Here is an 18,571-nt window from a genome sequence, read left to right as displayed (position 1 = left end):
CAGACAACAAAGGTAGAAAAAAAAATTATATTTATTTATTTATTTTTTGCTTTAGGATAAAATAGTATATTAGTTATGTTGATAAAAATTTATAAACAAAGCCCTGCCAGCTGAACATCTCTTTCTCTAGTTCAGCAGCAGGAACTTTGATTTATAAGAAAGGAATAAGCTAAATATTACAGTACTAAGGCTTATATGGATGCAGCGGGGACGGTGACGGGGCGGTGAATGGGATGGCAGTGGCGGTGACGGGGCGGTGAAAGGGATGGCGGTGACGGTGATGGGGCGGTGAAGGGAACGGCGGTGACGGGGCGGTGCAGAGGATGGTGGGCCGGTGACGGGGACAGATTTTTTCCCCGTGTCATTATCTACTCTGAATCTATTTCAAATAACAGCAACCCTAATTGCTACGTTTGCATTAGAATATGATAGGAATTGGATATTTCGAATGTATTTCAGATATAAAGATGAAAAATTTACGAATAATTCAGTTTTGATATTTCCTGATGTTTGTAAGTCCACTCAACAGAGGAGAAAGGCCTTTTTTGGCACCTCAAAGGGACTTTTTTCCTGCAGTTCCCATGTAAATGCATTGTTAAAATGGAGGAGAAATCCTTTGCATTCTTTAATTCTGAACACTTGAAAAATTTCTTGAAAGCAAGGAAACCTCCAGCCCCAATAGCTATCTCTACCCCTTCAAATATGAATTAAGTTAGAATTTAAGAGGTTTAACATCCGCTTATTGTAATCTAGTCTTTCTTGATAGTATTTTTGAATTATTTCCTGTTTAATAGAGTTATTAAATGCTAATTTTGGTTGGTATTGATTCTTATTATAATTTCTTTTAATTTTTAACTCTATTTTCATTGTCAAGATATATGCTTGTAAAAATTGAAAATATTGATAAATAAAATAAAATAAAGAATTGGATAGAGGATGTGCGCTAGATGTGGTGTACTTAGATTTTAGCAAAGCCTTTGGCAGTGTTCCACACAGACATCTAATAAATAAACTGAGTGGCCTCGGGATGGGTCCCAAAGTGACGGGCTGGGTCAAGAACTGGTTGAACAGAGGGTAGTGATCATTGGAGATTGCTCTGCGGAAAGGGATGTTACCAGTGGTGTGCCTCAAGGTTTTCTTCTTGGGCCTATTCTTTTTAACATTTTTATGTCTCACATGAAATTAATGGACATATGGAGATTGCTGCATTCCCAAGATAAAGAGTATACCTTCTACTCACCACCACATTCTACGTACTCTAGAATTGATTACTTTTTGCTTAGTTTTTCCCTAACTACAATGGTAGACTCGGCATATATACATCCTATCTCAGTTTCAGATCACGCTTCCATTATCATCACCTTTAAGGGCATTACTAAACCAATGCCTAAAGGTCTATGGAGTTTTAATTCAACTTTACTCTCTGATCCAAAATTTGTGGACAGCACTAAGACTCACATCACTGAATTTTTTGAATGAAATAAAGTATCTGATACCTCTTGGCAAAATACATGGGATGCTTTTAAGGCAGGAAGTGATCAGGCAGAGTACGGTACAGGGATTCAAACAGGGATTGGACGGATTCCTGAGGGATAAAGGGATTGTGGGATACTGAGAGAGGTGCTGGGATGTAATACAAGTATAGAAAGCTAACCAGGTAATAAGTATGGAAACCCAACCAAGTCGTGAATGTGCAAGACCGGAGGGTTAGGACTTCGATGGGAAGATAGGACTTAAATGGGAAACCAAGGTGGCAAGGGGGCCCCTTCTGGTTATTCAGACAGGTCGAGACCTGTTTGGGCCGCCGCGGGAGCGGACTGCTGGGCGGGATGGACCTGTGGTCTGACCCGGCGGAGGCACTGCTTATGTTCTTATGTTCTTATATGAGGCACCATCATAGCCTACGTTGCTAAGGCCAATAAAATGAACAGAGCTTCCATACAACAATTGGAGCAAAGAAAACAAGACCTGGAAAGGCTGCATTTGCTGGACACAACTAATCAAGATACATGCACAGCTCTTCAGAAATCAAAATATGAATATAATATGGCACTCAGCATGAAAGCAGCTAAAGAACTCTTTCTAAAATCCGCAACATACTACTCTAGTATGAACAAATGTGGGCACTTTCTGGCAAATTATCTGAAACTTTGCTCAGAAAAAACGCTGATCCCAGCTATCAAGACCTCATCAGATATGAAAGTAACATCTCCTGCTGAAATTCCATACATTTTATATGGATTTATATTCTACCGAAAGACCAGCTCAGGAACTTTTTGACCCATTTCTTCAACAATTACCACACCCTATGTTACCAAAGGTGGAAATAGACTCTCTATATGTACCAATTACGTTGTCTCAAATTGAATTTGCCTTGTTAGATATGTCAAAACATAAATCTCCAGGACCAGATGGATTGACTGTGGAATTTTATACTGCATTTTTGGATAGCCTTCTTCCCTTTTTGACAGGATATTTTTCTCATTTTGCCGACTCTGGAACAGCTGGAGGAACATTTACCAGACAAAGATCCCCTGCTGGTACAAAACTATAGACCACTTTCATTAATTAATGTCGATGCCAAAATCTACGCCAAACTATTGGTAAACCGTCTGAATAACGCCCTACCTACATAGGGACCAAAATGGATTTATGAAAGGTAGAATCTCCAGTGTTAATACTAGACTCTTTGCCAATGTGATTAACCAAGCTTCGCAATTTCCGGATCCTCTGGTGGCTATTGCGTTGGATGCGGAGAAGGCATTTGACCGTGTGGAGTGGTCCTTTCTTTTCAAAGTGATAGAATGGTTTGGTTTCCCAGCAGGCTTCATTAAAATGGTTAGAGTCTTCTACTCAAATCTTTCTACAAAGCTTTGCATCAATGATATATTTTCAGCCTCCTTCAATCTGTTAAGAGGGACAAGACAAGGATGTCTGTTATCTCCTCTACAATTTAACATAGCACTGGAGCCTCTTCTCATAGCATTGAGGACTAACCATAACATTATTGGTATACAAATGGAAGACTTAGCGATCAAACTTTCATCTTATGCTGATGATGTCTTGATATATTCCACTCTGGACTCAATTCCACATGTCCTCAGTACTATTGCTTCTTATGCTTGATTGTCGGGATACAAACTAAACAGCACAAAAACGGAAGTAATGCCCCTCAATGCTATTCCATGTGGAGATATCATTTCACAACATGGTCTTAAATACTCGCCGAACAAGCTGAAATACTTTGGAATCTTCTTTGGTAACACTATTGAGGAGACTGCCTCTTTTGTTGAAGATCATATTCTCCATATAATCAAGGCTACAGCTTTGCAATGGTCACCATTAAAGCTCTCATGGTGGGGGAGACTGGACTCTATTAAAATGGTCTTGGTTCCTAAAATCACTTATATCCTATTACCTTTCTTACTTCCGCTTATAGCCTATTTCAAGATGGAATCCTTGCTATCAAAATTTCTATGGAACAACAGAACCCCTCGCATTGCTCTCAAGAAGTTGAAGTGCACAAAAAACAACGGAGGGGTGAACTTTCCCAGCATGTATGACTATCACATTGCATTCTTGGGAAGATAGGGTTCCCAATGGTTATTAGCCCCCGGGGATCACCTGCTCCCTACCTGGTTGTGATTAGAACACAAGATCCAAGATAAAGACTTTTTACGTCTGCTATCTTTTGTATCTCCTATAGAATCTGTTCGAAGCAATGCTATTATACTCTCTACGGCAACTGCACTCAAATAAATAGATGCACTTGCAGACAATAAATGGAACTCAACTACATCCTTTTATCATATGGCTTAACCCACAAGTACAAATCCAAGCAAAACACATTGAATAGAAATCGTGGATCAAGTCTGGTATGTGGTCTATATCTCAATTATTACAAGATAATAAGTTAATGGACTTTGCTACCATAGCTGATAAATTTCATATACTTCCTACTCAATTTTTTCAATGGCTTCAATTACAAAAATCAATTAAATCTTTTATGAAAAAAGATCTCATCTCGAATGAAATCCCAACCATTTTACTTTGGTGTGCTCTGTTCAGGCTCAAACAAGGGGAAGCATCTGCCTGGTATAAATTATTAAAGAAAGATAAATTCCCCTACCCTTCTGCTCTATACGATGTGTGGTCAAAGGATCTCTCCATATCATTACCATACTCAACATGGGAATCTATTTGGCTCAATTCATTTAGTTCATTGCGAGCTGCTGTTCACAAACAAACAGTGACAGGGCGTATTGGACACCATACAAGTTATCAAAGTTATCTTCACAGAGCTCAAATTTGTGCTGGTCTTGCTCTGCCCACACTAGTACACTAGATCATATGTTATATCATTGTACTCTGTTGCACCGTTTTGGAGTGAAGTCTGGTCCACTGTTTGTCAAATATTGTCGATTCATGAACCACTATCTCTTAACATCATAGTTTTGTGTGGCTCAGTATTGCTCTCAAAATTGAATAAACATGATGATAAACTGTTGATAGCCCTCCTCTTGATAGCGGTGAAACTGATACTTTCCCACTGGAAGGATTTCACTACCTTAAATTATAACGAATGGTGGAATTCTGTCTCTCTTTATTCCAAATATGAAAAATCTGTAGCTCTGACGTTGAATACTATCTCTTCTTTTGAAAAGACTTGGGGTAAAGTTTTGGAATACTGCATAGATCATCATTTATAGTATAGTATGATCATGTTAATTGTTATTCACAGTCATCCTGGGGTATATTTTTGTCTTTTGCTTTTATGATCAGTAATCTTTCCTACCCTTATATCTGTATTTTAAATATTGCAAGAAAGTGTATGTTGTTCTTTGCTCATTGTTTTTCCTTTATTGTAATATGCTTCTTGAAAAGTTTAATAAACAATATTGAATAACAAAAAAAACCCCACATTTTTATAAATGATATTAGTGAAGGGTTGTCGGGTAAGATTTGCCTCTTTGTGGATGATACCAAAATCTGCAATAGAGTAGACACACTGGATTGTGTGAAGAAAATGAAGAAAAACCTTCAAGTGAAGCTTAAAGAATAGTCTGAAATTCATCTATGAGAATAAAAAGTCAAATTTCATCAGATAATAACAAACTTTTATTAATAATGACAGGAGTTGCCATTCAGCATATCACCAGCAATTGGAAAGATTACACCAGACTTAATTATACCTTTTGGTGGAACTCACTGTGCCATATATATAAAATGGAAAGAATAATTGCCATACAAAAAGGGAACTATAATAATTTTAAAAAGATTTGGGGGCCATTGACAACATTTTGTAATGATTAGACACCGTTTTTGCACAAAAAGTATGTTATATGAATGGAAAAGGGGGGGGATGTATAGTTATATTATTGGTTTTTCAGTATCTTTGAATATAATATATGTATAATATACTTGAATTATATTATTGGTGGAAGGGGAGGGTGGGGGAGGGACTTAAATCTATGTATTTATGATGATAATAGAAAAGATTTTCAAGTGATCTATATGAATCAATTGTTATATTATTGTACACTTGTTGTGAGATGTAAAAATGAATAAAGATTTGGGGGAAAAAAGAAATGCAAGGTCATGCATTTGGGCTGCAAAAACCCGAAAGAACGGTACAGTTTTAGGGGGTGAAGAACTTATGTGCATGACAGAAGAGCAGGACTTGGGTGTGATTGTATGTGATGATCTTAAGGTGGCCAAACAGGTTGAAAAGGTGACGGCAAAAGCTAGAAGGATGCTAGGGTGCATAGGAAGATGTATGGCCAGTAGGAAAAGGAGGTATTGATGCCTCTGTATAAGACTCTGATGAGACCTCATTTACAATATTGTGTACAATTCTGGAGGCCACACCTTCAAAAAGATATAAAAAGGATGGAGTCGGTCCAGAGGAAGGCTACTAGAATAGTATGTGATCTTCATCATAAGGTGTATGAGGACAGACTTTAAGATCTCAATCTGTATACTTTGGAGGAAAGGCAGGAGAGGGGACATATGATAGAGACATTTAAATACCTACGTAATGTAAATACGCATTAGTTGAGTCTCTTTCATCTGAAAGGAAACTGCAATGAGATGGAATAGGATGAAGTTAAGAGGTGATAGGCTCACGAGTAATCTGAGGAAATACTTTTTTACAGAAAGTGTAGTAGATGCGTGGAACAGTCTCCCGGAAGAGGTGGTGGAGACAGAGACTGTGTCTGAATTCAAGAAAGCCTGGGATAGGTACATGCGATCTCTTAGAGAGAGGAAGAGATAATGGTTACTGGATGGGCCATTTGGCCTTTATCTGCCGTCACGTTTCTAAATACAGCTGGCAATGAAGGCCAATAATCCCAGGCAAATAACAGTCTGTAAAGGGAAGTGAAAGTCTGTGTGCTGATGATTTCACTTAATCATCTGTCTATCGATGCTTCCACATATTTCCCTTTTCATATTTCTATATACATATAGTTTACACATGGTTTTCTCACTATCAACATATGCTGGGAGGTGGTCTCTCTCACATTGAATATATGTTATCACTAGCATTTTTTTAACACTTTCACTTTCCCATTTACATACATCTTCACAGGACCTCTGATAAAGACATTTCTACATGCCAAAAAACGGACCGATACATCTATTTGGTCACCTACTTGCTACATCATTTGTTTATGGAAATAATTGTCTGATATAATTTCAGATGATTAAATGAAATCAGCGGGTATTTACCTGGGACTATTGGCCTTCAGTGGCAGCTGTATTTCTTTTATTGTCTCATGTATTCTATTGTATGCTGTTAATAGACCTGGGAGTTTCGAGTTCATCAACTCCACTTTGCCGGTTTTGTTTTGTGGTTCTCCTTTGTGCTGTGGAGTATCGAGGTCCCCGTTTCATGTGACAGAAACAATATTTATGTGTATATGGAAGGAGCCCATGTGTGTTGAATGGTGCTAATGCAGGTTTACACAAGGATACCATCATGGAAAAGGGCTTTCATTTCACTCACTCTTTTTCTCAAATCCAAGATGCACAGTAACATCGTAAATGGCAGCAGATACAGACCTGCACAGTCTGTCCAGCAAAGGGGCCAGAGTTGAGTCTGGCAATCTGCACAGGTTCCACTTCTTCATAATTTAACACTGGTGTACTTTATGTCCATCTCTTGCTGCCAACTCTGGGGCACAGACCGTAGAAGTCTGTCCAACCCTGGTCCTACTTCCCAACTATTTGGGACAGTCGCTAAGCTGCAGCTCTAAGAAGGCTCTTTTTTCTTTTAATTTCATGACTTTTTACACCAAGACCATGACACAAGCAAGGTTTGTATTCCACTTCCTACCTCTGTGCCTTTCCCCACGGCGAGGCAGATGTCTATCTGGGCTTTGGCAGATTAAATTTTCCTCATCTTTACAAATGTCAAAGTGCCCAATTGGCTGAAGTGGTGCGTATTATAACACAACTTGCTCCATCCATTTAGGTTGCAAGACTTAATTTGTGTCATGCTAAACCCTATTATAAGATCTACTCATAGGGCGCTTGTTGAAATTGACTCTCAGTTGGATGTTCCTTTTGGAAAATCTAATTTGTGCCCTCTTTGGGGAAATGGGAATATTTGCATTGATGGAACGCACATTATATGGAAAGAATGGATGAAACTGGGCATATACACAATGTCAGATATATTACAATCAGATAAGTTGAAATCATTTTCAGAACTGCGTGCAAGCCATCATGTCAGTTTTTCACACAGCTTCAAGTGGTTACAACTACATCATGCAACTGTTTGTTCAAAAATCCCAGTGAAATCATCTAAACCAAGTATTTATTTCTAAAATTTCTTGCGGTTAACAAAATAGAACATTCACAATGGTTCAGAGGACAACATAAGCACATTAAAGACTACATTACCCGACTAAAAATAACAAAGAACCTGCAAGAAATGACATATCATCAGTCTTCAATGGTTCATAATTCAAGTTCCTCATTAGGCATCTCTCGCCAACATAACCTTAAAAGAAGGCCTCCACATACAGTTGGGTTTTTAACGTTTTCTTAAACTGTAACAGGTTCTCAGGATGCTGGAGAGAAGATTCTTGCAATATGTAAAGGGATTATGGGATCAGGTCATGAAGCATCAAACTGGTACAAATTATTAGTATAAATGGAACAAAAGCTAAAAATAGATGGCTTTCTGATAATCAATGGAGATTCATATTCCTCAAGTGCCAAGGGGAGACGTGAGAAGAGGTCTACAAAATCCTGAGGGGAGAGGTAAATATGGTGAGAAGAGCTGGGGCAATTCTATTTGGTCCACCGGGAACCAGGATCTCCTACACATGCTCAATAGATCAACCCAAGTTGCAACAGATGGCATCATCCTACTGTGGTTGAACTGCATCTCTCCTCTCCTGCCAGTAAGAAGTGAGACGTAAGCCAACATACCTGACCTCTGTAGGAGCTGAGCCAGAGCTGAGAGGCTCTTCAACTGTTGCTCATTCAGATCACTGAGTTTGACCCCATACTCTGCCAGTAGCCCCAGCAGAGGCTGTACAGCAACATCTGTGGACAAATAAATAAATAATAATTTTATTCTTCTATACTGCCAACAATTAAACAACTTCTAGGTGGTTTATACAGAAGAGAAGCTGGACAATCAGCAAAGTACAAAGTACTGAGAATAAAAGTACAGCATGTTATCTAAAGTATAGATAGATTAAAAATATTGTTGTTAAGAAATGAATATATCAAATAGTACAGTCTTAATCCCTTTTCGAAATGCGCTGTAAGATTGCATGGTTCAACCAGGACTGTTGTTTACTTGCTTGAAATGCTAGCATCCTGTCCAAAAAAGATCTGTATCTACAGCCAATGATCCTAGGGTAGGGAACCCATGATCATAAGTGGACAAGAGAATTACTACGCAAGCAGGGAGGCAGGAAAAGGTGCAGAAGAGGAGAAAGCAAGAGAAGGGCAAGCTCTGCACAAGACAGCGAGCATAAGCAGGGACAGGAGAACACACACACCCTATAGTCTCAACTATCCAATGGAAAAAGGGACCAACCCATTGTTGGATAAGATTATATGGAAAACAATGGTAACCCCTTAAAAATGCACAGAAAGCATACTTTATACATAAAGAATAGGCCTAGGGTTTCTGTATTTAAAATAGAAACCCTAATCAACAGAAAAATTGTATATAGCAGGCAATTTGAACACAAATAAAATAGCTATTGTACAGAGGCAACGCAAACAGAAATACAGAACCAAGCAAAGGAACCGTATTTATTGCATGTTCAGCCTCACTTGAGTTGTCTTCTACAGAAGGCAACATAAACAGAAATACAGAACTGAACAGGACATTCCAAAATGTAAAAATTGTACAGAGCTAGGGAAATGGGAACAGAAGAATTGCCGTTGCTGGTCCATCGTTTCCAGCAGTCCGCTCCGGCGGCGGCCCTTAGGTCAAAGCTCATTGCTTTGGTCTTTTCCAGTCAGTAAGAGTGTGAAAGAGCAAACGGAAACGGGAAACTTTCCACACTTTAAGTTCACAGGCAAAATAGATATAAGAATGTGAGTAAGAAAGTGCTGTGAATAGAAACGAACAAAGAGGAATAGGAGCTCATGCCAGATCAATGGTCCATTTAGCCCAGTATTCCTGTTTCCAACAGTGGCCAATCAAGGTCATAAATACCTGGTAAAAATACAGACTTATTGGGCAAAAGAATCTTACCATAGTAACATAGTAGATGACGGCAGATAAAGACCCGAATGGTCCATCCAGTCTGCCCAACCTGATTCAATTTAAATTTTTTTTTTTTTTTTAATTTTTCTTATTATCTATTTCTGGGCAAGAATCCAAAGCTTTACCCGGTACTGTGCTTGGGTTCCAACTGCCAAAATCTCTGTTAAGACTTACTCCAGCCCATCTACACCCTCCCAGCCATTGAAGCCCTCCCCTGCCCATCCTCCACCAAACGGCCATACACAGACACAGACCGTGCAAGTCTGCCAGTAACTGGCCTAGTTCAATCTTTAATATTATTTTCTGATTCTAAATCTTCTGTGTTCATCCCACGCTTCTTTGAACTCAGTCACAGTTTTACTCTCCACCACCTCTCTCGGGAGCGCACTCCAGGCATCCACTACCCTCTCCGTAAAGTAGAATTTCCTAACATTGCCCTTGAATCTACCACCCCTCAACCTCAAATTATGTCCTCTGGTTTTACCATTTTCCTTTCTCTGGAAAAGATTTTGTTCTACGTTAATACCCTTTAAGTATTTGAACGTCTGAATCATATCTCCCCTGTCTCTCCTTTCCTCTAGGGTATACATATTCAGGGCTTCCAGTCTCTCCTCATACGTCTTCTGGCGCAAGCCTCCTATCATTTTCGTCGCCCTCCTCTGGACCGCCTCAAGTCTTCTTACATCTTTCGCCAGATACGGTCTCCAAAACTGAACACAATACTCCAAGTGGGGCCTCACCAATGACCTGTACAGGGGCATCAACACCTTCTTCCTTCTACTGACTACGCCTCTCTTTATACAGCCCAGAATCCTTCTGGCAGCAGCCACTGCCTTGTCACACTGTTTTTTCGCCTTTAGATTTTTGGACACCATCACCCCAAGGTCCTTCTCCCCGTCCGTGCATATCAGCTTCTCTCCTCCCAGCATATACGGTTCCTTCCTATTATTAATCCCCAAATGCATTACTCTGCATTTCTTTGCATTGAATTTTAGTTGCCAGGCATTAGACCATTCCTCTAACTTTTGCAGATCCTTTTTCATATTTTCCACTCCCTCTTCGGTGTCTACTCTGTTACAAATCTTGGTATCATCTGCAAAAAGGCACACTTTTCCTTCTAACCCTTCAGCAATGTCACTCACAAACATATTGAACAGGACTGGCCCCATAGCTGCCTTGTTGAAAAAGCACGGTCTCTGATCAACAACGGACATGGAGTTACTAAACCAGGTTTGTATAGAAATATGTCAAAGGAGAGAGAATGCTTCCAGTGAATCAGGGAGTTAATCAATTCAAGTTTATTTAAGTTTGATATACCATTTTACTTACCAAAGCAGTGTACATTGTACAGAATTTATAATACAGTGATACCTTAGAATCTGAACGCCCCAGTACTCGAACAACTTTGAATCCGGAATCCAAACTCTGCTTTGGAATATTTGTTAATATTTTACCTTAAAATCTAGTGTATTTACTGTTAAAATTTGCGTTTGTGGGACCTAGGAACGGATTAATCCAATGGGAAAAATTGTCTTGGAACTCGAACGGGGTTCTAGAACGGATTAAGTTCGGATTCCAAGGTATCACTGTAAAAGAAAAAGTTTAAAATATAAGTAAAATGGGGAAAAGACAACATAAAATACAAGAAATAACTGATGATACAAGCTGCAAAAGGGAAATGGATGGGATCCATTTCATAGAAATAAAAGGAGGAACGACTGGGAAAGACTTGTGGCCATCGTCTGAGTCTCCTTTGCATTTAGTCCTAGCTATCTTGAAAAAGAAGAGTTTTAAGGCTCGATTTGAACTTGCTAGGATTTTTCTCCTGTCTCAAGTCACTGAATAAATAAAGCAGTCTGGAAGCTCAATTCTGCAGGCACTAGATGGAGTGAAACCTCCTACAAACTGCAACAGTTCAATCAGGACAATAACAGGATCATTTTTGAAGTCATTTCCGTGCATAAATCCCTTGGGGTAATTTTCAGTGCTGACCTATTTGAATTGTAGTTTTAAAAATCCGCCTATACCTGCACAAGGGAACGTATGGATGTACTCTTTGCATACACAGTCAGTTATACATTTATAGCAATCGAGAGCACCTAGCAGTCTTCGCTTTCCCAGATGCGTTGATAGATAGATCATTTATCTTTACATTGATACTATAGTCAAAACAGAAGTGATTCATTAAGTTAAACGCAGATATGAGTCCCTGACCTGAAGTGTTTCTTAATAGATAAATGAGACAACATGCATTTGTTGGAGAAACAAGATCTCAGCCTAAGTTTCCTATTTCCCAGCCTCTTGCTCCTAAATATTAGTTAGACAGATAGATGAACACAGAAAAGGAGAATAAAATTGCAAAAAACCAAACACAAATGATACGAAAGTCAATAACTTAAAAATTTGAACGCGACATACCGGTGGCAAAAAGGGCAAACAGAATGCTAGGAATGATAAAGAAGGGGATCACGAACAGATTGGAGAAGGTTATCATGCCGCTATACCGGGCCATGGTGCGCCCTCACCTGGAGTACTGCGTCCAACAATAGTCGCTGTACATGAAGAAGGACATGGTACTACTCGAAAGGGTCCAGAGAAGATCGACTAAGATGGTTAAGGGGCTGGAGGACTTGTCGTACAGTGAAAGATTAGAGAAACTGAGCCTCTTCTCCCTCGAGCAGAGGAGATTGAGAGGGGACATGATTGAAACATTCAAGGTACTGAAGGGAATAGACTTAGTAGATAAGGACAGGTTGTTCACCCTCTCCAAGGTAGAGAGAAAGAGAGGACACTCTCTAAAATTGAAAGGGGATAGATTCCGTATGAATGTAAGGAAGTTCTTCTTCACTCAGAGAGTGGTAAAAAACTGGAACGCTCTTCCAGAGGCTGTTATAGGGGAAAACACCCTCCAGGGATTCAAGACGAAGTTAGACAAGTTCCTGCTGAACCAGAACGTACGTAGGTAAGGCTAGACTCAGTTAGGGTGCTGGTCTTTGACCAAGGGTCGCCGCGTGAGCAGACTGCTGGGCACGATGGACCACTGCTCTGACCCATCAGCAGCAATTCTTATATTCTTATGTTCTCTGTGAAAATCAATGCGTGAGATAATATGAAGCAGGTAGCACAATGAACAATATAAATTCCATATAGTACAGTAAATATAAATATGTGAACATGCCAGTTTCTAAAGAATAAAATCAGTTTGGAAATGATTGTGCCACAGAAATGGTAATCAAGAAGCATCGCTTTTCACACAGGTATGTCAAATTTCAATTTTAAGTGATTGGCTTTCTTGCCTTTCATGTACATTCAGATATGTAACATCACTTATAATTTGTGTGTGCTTTATATCTTTATATTTTGTTTGTATCTCTTTTGTTATAATCTTTTCTGGATGATGGTGGACCCCTGACCAGGCAGACATGCCATAATAGGGCCACGTCAGGTCCTTTCTTCATAAATTTTCTGTACAGTATATGTTTTGATCCAATAAACATTGCTGAATCACATTGAACCCTCTTCTTTGAGGGATGTTTGGTTGGTCATCTCTGTTCCTTTTCACTCTATTGGATAACTACATAAAGGCTCAATGGTTGCATGCAGCAAGGGATGACCAGATGATGGACAGTGGATGGACAGATGAAGGAATAATGGCTGCATGCAGGAAAGATGACCAGATGGATGGGTAGTTGATGGCATGATGACTCGATATTGATTGACCAGATAAAAGCATGATGGCAGTATTCAGTAAGGGATAAGTAGATGACTGGATGTGTGACAGACCAATTAACAGATGAATAATGGCTAGATGGCAAGTGAGTGGGTAAAGAACGGGTGAGGATACAGCAGTTTGGTTGACAATAACTTTACCTGTGACCGAGTTGGCAGATCTATATTCCAAATTTTGGGGTTGTTCTTTCTTTCCCAAGTAACCAAGACTGTAGTCATCCAAACTATTGCGATGTTTGACAGTCTCTTCTCTACCATTGCCCTTCCAGCTGCTTCTCTCTTTGGGCAGGTACAGCGATGCTAAGCTCTGTAACAGCTGCCCATTAAAGCTCTGCTGTTGAACAGAGGAAGGAATATTGGCCCAAATTAACTTTTTGGACTCTTGAGTGCTGGTTCGGCTGGCAGTGGAAGCAGATTCTTCCATTGGATCATGTGGAATAGCAGTGAGAATAGGCTCATTGTTTGCAGAGTTCACTTGCTTGATGTACTCTGGATACCCAAACTGAAAATAGCTCAAGATTCAAAATATTTTCTTGAAAAATACACATAAATCATATGAAATGCATTTTAGTTAACTTTTATCACAAGCACAAAGATATCTGCTTGAAAATAAAAACCTTGGCGTCAATGTTATTTGAAATGTTCACATACTATGCTGTATATACTGTATATCTATGTTTATGTTTATTTAAAAACTAAACAGATGAGCTGTATTTTGAACCCTAGTCTCTATGTTATGTGGCAGGTTTCATCAATGGTAGGCTAGGCCATACCTTCAAGAGATGGGAGTCTCTGGGTTTGGACACACTAGGCCAATTAATTGAAGAGGTTCATGTAGTTGAATTCTCAGAGTTGGTGGAGGATTCTGACATCAGATTATTCCCACCACCACCAACTGGGAGACTTTGTCATGAGAAAGGTCCTCAAGGAATTGACTGCAGAGGATACTATGAGATAGCTCTGAGAGGGGTTATGTTTCAAGGAAGTGTATCTAGAATATACAAATCATTACTAACACAGGGAGCTTCTCCTATTACTGTCTTGGAGGGACAGTATCAGGTTCTATAATACAGTACTAAAAAAAGCTAGAAAATTTTTTTATGGTGACAAAATTACCAGATCCAATAATCAAAATATACTTTATTTAACATCTGGCGCTCTTTAGCTTCTAACAATAATTCATCCATACAGCCTTCCTCACCAGTAGCGGATGATCTAGCAAAATTTTTTAATGACAAGGTTGCTACTATAAGAAACTCTTTTCCATCATTGGTTTCTTTCGACTCTCTGGTGCTCAGCGACACTACTTCTACTCCAGTAGACAGATCCTGGACTACCTTCGAGTATGTATCTGAAGCTCAGGTTTCAAAACTGTGTCACAAATTAAGATCTTGTAAATCTTGTAAGTCATGGATCAATTTCCCTCATACCTATATGAGAAAATTCCCACTCAGGCTGTCTCATTATTCACCAGACTTATAAATTCTGCCTTACTGTCATGTCTATTTTCTGAAGAGATGGGTCACATTGCTCTGTCCCCACTACTGAAAAAAAGTTGACCTAGACCCTTCCTCACCATCTAGCTACCAACCCATAGTGAACATTCCTCTCCTGACCAAAATGTTAGAGTCTTACATATCTACTCAACTTTTATCATATTTAGAGAGATTTTCCATTCTGTTACCTTGCCAATATGGTTTCTCAGACCTAACTTCAGTACCGAATCTCTATTGGTCTCACTAATCTCAAAAGTTCAGCAACTACACTCTTGCAATAAGTTTGCTATTCTATTACAATTTGACCTATCCGTGGCCTTTGAAGTCGATCTACCAATTTGCTGAGATAGGTATTGATTCTACTGTCTTAGACTGGTTCTCAAAATTTTTACAATCTTTTCATATACTGTTAATATGAATGACACCAGATCATCACCCTGGAAGCCATTATGCAGAGTCCAGCAGGGATCACCTCTGTCCCCTATTCTTTTCAATATCTATATTTCCACCTTGAAGCTTTTCCATCTCTCCCCTTTGAAACAATGTATACATATGCAGATGACATCTTCATCCTTTTCGAGATAGATTCAAATCTTACTAACCTCACCAAGAATATCATAGAATGCATAACGAAACTTCAATCTTGGGCCCTTACTGTACAAATGAAGCTAAATGAGTCCAAAACAAAACTACTTTGGCTTGGCCCAAAGTTAGATCAGCTATCTCCATTCATTCCACTGCCTTCTGGACATTCACTGCAGATTGAATTCTCAAGCAAAGTTTTGGGCGTCATTATAGACTCAACACTTTCATTTACTGATCATCTTAACTCTCTAGTAACAAAATGCTTTTTTAGCCTCCATAGGTTGAGGAAAGTGAGATCCTGTTTCCTCCAACAACATTTTGCTGTTCTTGTTTAATCAATCATTCTTTTGAGGCTGGACTACTGCAACTCGGCCTATTTAAGTCTGACCAAGAAAAGTCTTCAAAGACTTCAGCAGATCCAGAATACTGCAGCTAGGCTGATCTTCGCAAAGAGCAAATTTTACCATGTTTCGCCGCTCTTGCTACAACTCCACTAGCTCTCAGTAATTTCCAGGGTCTGCTTTAAATGTGCCTGCCTAACTTTCAAGATCCTCCCTGGCATTCTTCTCCCTTTAATTCCTCTGTATTGGAATACTGCGAGACCTGACATCATCAGATCTATCCAAAAGCTCAAATTATCTTTCCCCTCACTAAAATTAAGGAATTCTCTTCACTTCAAAACTACAGAGCTTTGGAATAACTTCCCTGCCCAGCTGCACAACCTGGGCTCTTTCCAATTATTCCAAAGACACCTGAAAACCTGGCTATTTTCAAAAATGTAAATTTCTGCCTCCCCCTACCACCAATTCCCACTGTACTTCCCTTTTCATTTTTGTAAACTGTGTCGAGCTCTATATTTATAGAGAAGATGCGGTATATAAGCTTAAGGTTTAGTTTAGTCTAGCAATATGGGAACAATTCCTTGGGCAATCCAGTTGAGTTTTCTGGATTTCCCTAATGAATATGCATGAGATCTATTTGCATGCACTGCCTCCACTGTATCTCATGCATATTCATTGGAGAAATCCTGAAAATCCGACTGGATTGCGGCCCTCGTTTCCCACCCCTGCCTAAGGCAACATCCAACTTACTCCTGGGCAGGGAAAAGAGAGACAGAGATCCTATTCCCAACCAACAGAAGATGGAAGAAAGGAGAGCGAGATCTGCGTTCTAGTCAACAGAAAGTGCTGCATGCAAAGGAGGGAAGGAATACCGAGGGGTCAAGAGGAGGGTAAAAGATCTGTGTACTAACCAGCAGGAAGTGCTCCAGGTAATGGTATAGTGAGACAAATAAATTTTACATAAATTCTTCCCCTGTTTCTAAGTAGGTCATTTTCCACCACATTTGCATTCCTGAAGATTTTAGTATCTTTAGGTACACTGGATGCTGGAAGTTAAGTTGGATCTCGCCTACATAATGAGTGTGAGATATGGATGCCCAGAAAAAAGAAATTTAAGATGACAAAGTCCAGAGAGAAGGAGAGAGAAGGAAAATGTAGAAAGGAAAATTACAGGAGAAAACAGCACAGGAAACAAAGTATAGACCCATTAAACTCTTCCAACTAATTCTGGTTCCTAAAGATCCATCCACAGAAAGCAGCAACAGGGACCCTAAACACTTATTCAACTAAATTTCTCAACCTGTCTTGGGATTTATGTTCTCTTTGTGGAGGTAGAAATTATCCAGTTACATACATGCCAATCAATATTTTCAACCCTTTTTTGTATGAATAACAGCCCTAACACATTATGCATCCCCAATCTCCTTTTTTAAAAAAGTCAAATCTCATTCACCTTGTAATAGGGAAAAGGCTGCTGTACGGATTCCAACAGTTTGTTGAGGTGGTTCATGCCTGCTTGTGAGGAGGAAAGATGCTGCTGAACAAGGGAAGGAGCGAGCTGCTGTGACTGCTGTCCAGGGTACTGAAATGTCTCTCCCATCTGCTTTCCAGGATACTGGAGTCGCTGTCCAGGGTACTGAACCAGGCCACCTGTACCCATCTGGAATGTCTGTCCCAAATACTGACTCTTCTGCAAGGCACCAGTCTGGACTTGCTCATCTGGATACTGAGGTCTCTTGATAGAGGAAGGAGGATTGAATAATCTAAAACAGAAATAAACCACATGCTTATTTGGAGTGTTCATTTGTGTTTTAGAATCTAAAGAAAGTTCAACAGTAAGAACGTGATATTTACTTTCGCAGTTAGCCTGAACTTATATCGGGGGCACCCTACTTTCTGCAATGGAACACTATTTCATCCCCAACCACGATTGGTTCTCAGCAGGGAGTTACTTACAGGAGGGTTTACTTTGCTCCACGAACCAGATGAGAGCAGCAGAATAACTTGGAAGAGAGATACCTGTTCTGTGATAAAAGTGAAGCTTTTCTGCAATGCTGAAGTATAAATGGAATGATCCTGATCTGTTTAAGAAAAACTGACTGAAATTAAGATACTGAATATTTTTGATAGACCACATCAATCTTGGCATAGACAATCTTTATTTGTATCAATAAATTCACAATGATAATACAAATAAATTAACTTCAAAGCACACATAAAAAAGTCCAACTGTCTATCCCACTCCCCACTTGTTTTTCCTCTTAGTTAACATGAATTAGTAGGGGGAAGTGAAGTGGCTACTTTGTATGCACCTCATATAAAATACACAGTGAGCTCTCTTTCTTAAGTCTGTCATAGAGCCTGAGGGCAGGAAAATCCAACCTGGCTGTGTGATCCATACCCCAGAATCGATCTCTGCTTGAGCTGTGAGAAAAGCTGCCTGTGCACTGTTAAAAAGTCTGCACACATGTCCCTACATGATATGAGGTGATGAACCCTCCCCCTTTCAGCCTTCCCTCTCTCCCCTAAACCTAGCACCTCACCCCCTTTCAGATCTTTTTTTCTCTCCTCTCTACTATCAGTCTTCCGTTATTTCTCAAATTCATCCCCAACATCCTTTCCCTCTGTCTTCCTGGGAAAGTCTGCTTTTCAATTCTGAACCAAAGAGGCAGGTAATAAAA

At 39.5% G+C, this 18,571-nt stretch overlaps 1 protein-coding gene across 4 annotated transcripts in view; it reads right to left on the bottom strand.

The window, feature by feature from the left end:
- Nucleotides 1-18,571, bottom strand: part of PTPRN (protein tyrosine phosphatase receptor type N) — a 152,934-nt gene that overhangs the window by 76,080 nt on the left and 58,283 nt on the right. For 2 of the 4 annotated variants that reach the window (XM_033946754.1, XM_033946756.1), the window contains 3 exons: nucleotides 17,344-17,653; nucleotides 13,610-13,970; nucleotides 8,440-8,556 (listed from right to left, as the gene is read on the bottom strand). In XM_033946754.1, coding sequence (XP_033802645.1) covers nucleotides 8,440-8,556; nucleotides 13,610-13,970; nucleotides 17,344-17,653 — 788 coding nt within the window. Of the gene's footprint in view, nucleotides 1-8,439; nucleotides 8,557-13,609; nucleotides 13,971-17,343; nucleotides 17,654-17,846; nucleotides 17,972-18,571 lie in introns of all 4 variants that reach the window. The other 2 variants (XM_033946757.1, XM_033946758.1) reach the window with 2 other exon arrangements.

This window comes from Geotrypetes seraphini, chromosome 5 (genome assembly GCF_902459505.1).
Source record: "Geotrypetes seraphini chromosome 5, aGeoSer1.1, whole genome shotgun sequence".
NCBI lineage: Eukaryota > Metazoa > Chordata > Amphibia > Gymnophiona > Dermophiidae > Geotrypetes > Geotrypetes seraphini.
Note: the sequence above shows the minus strand (reverse complement) of the source record. Positions and strands in the feature narration are given on the sequence as shown.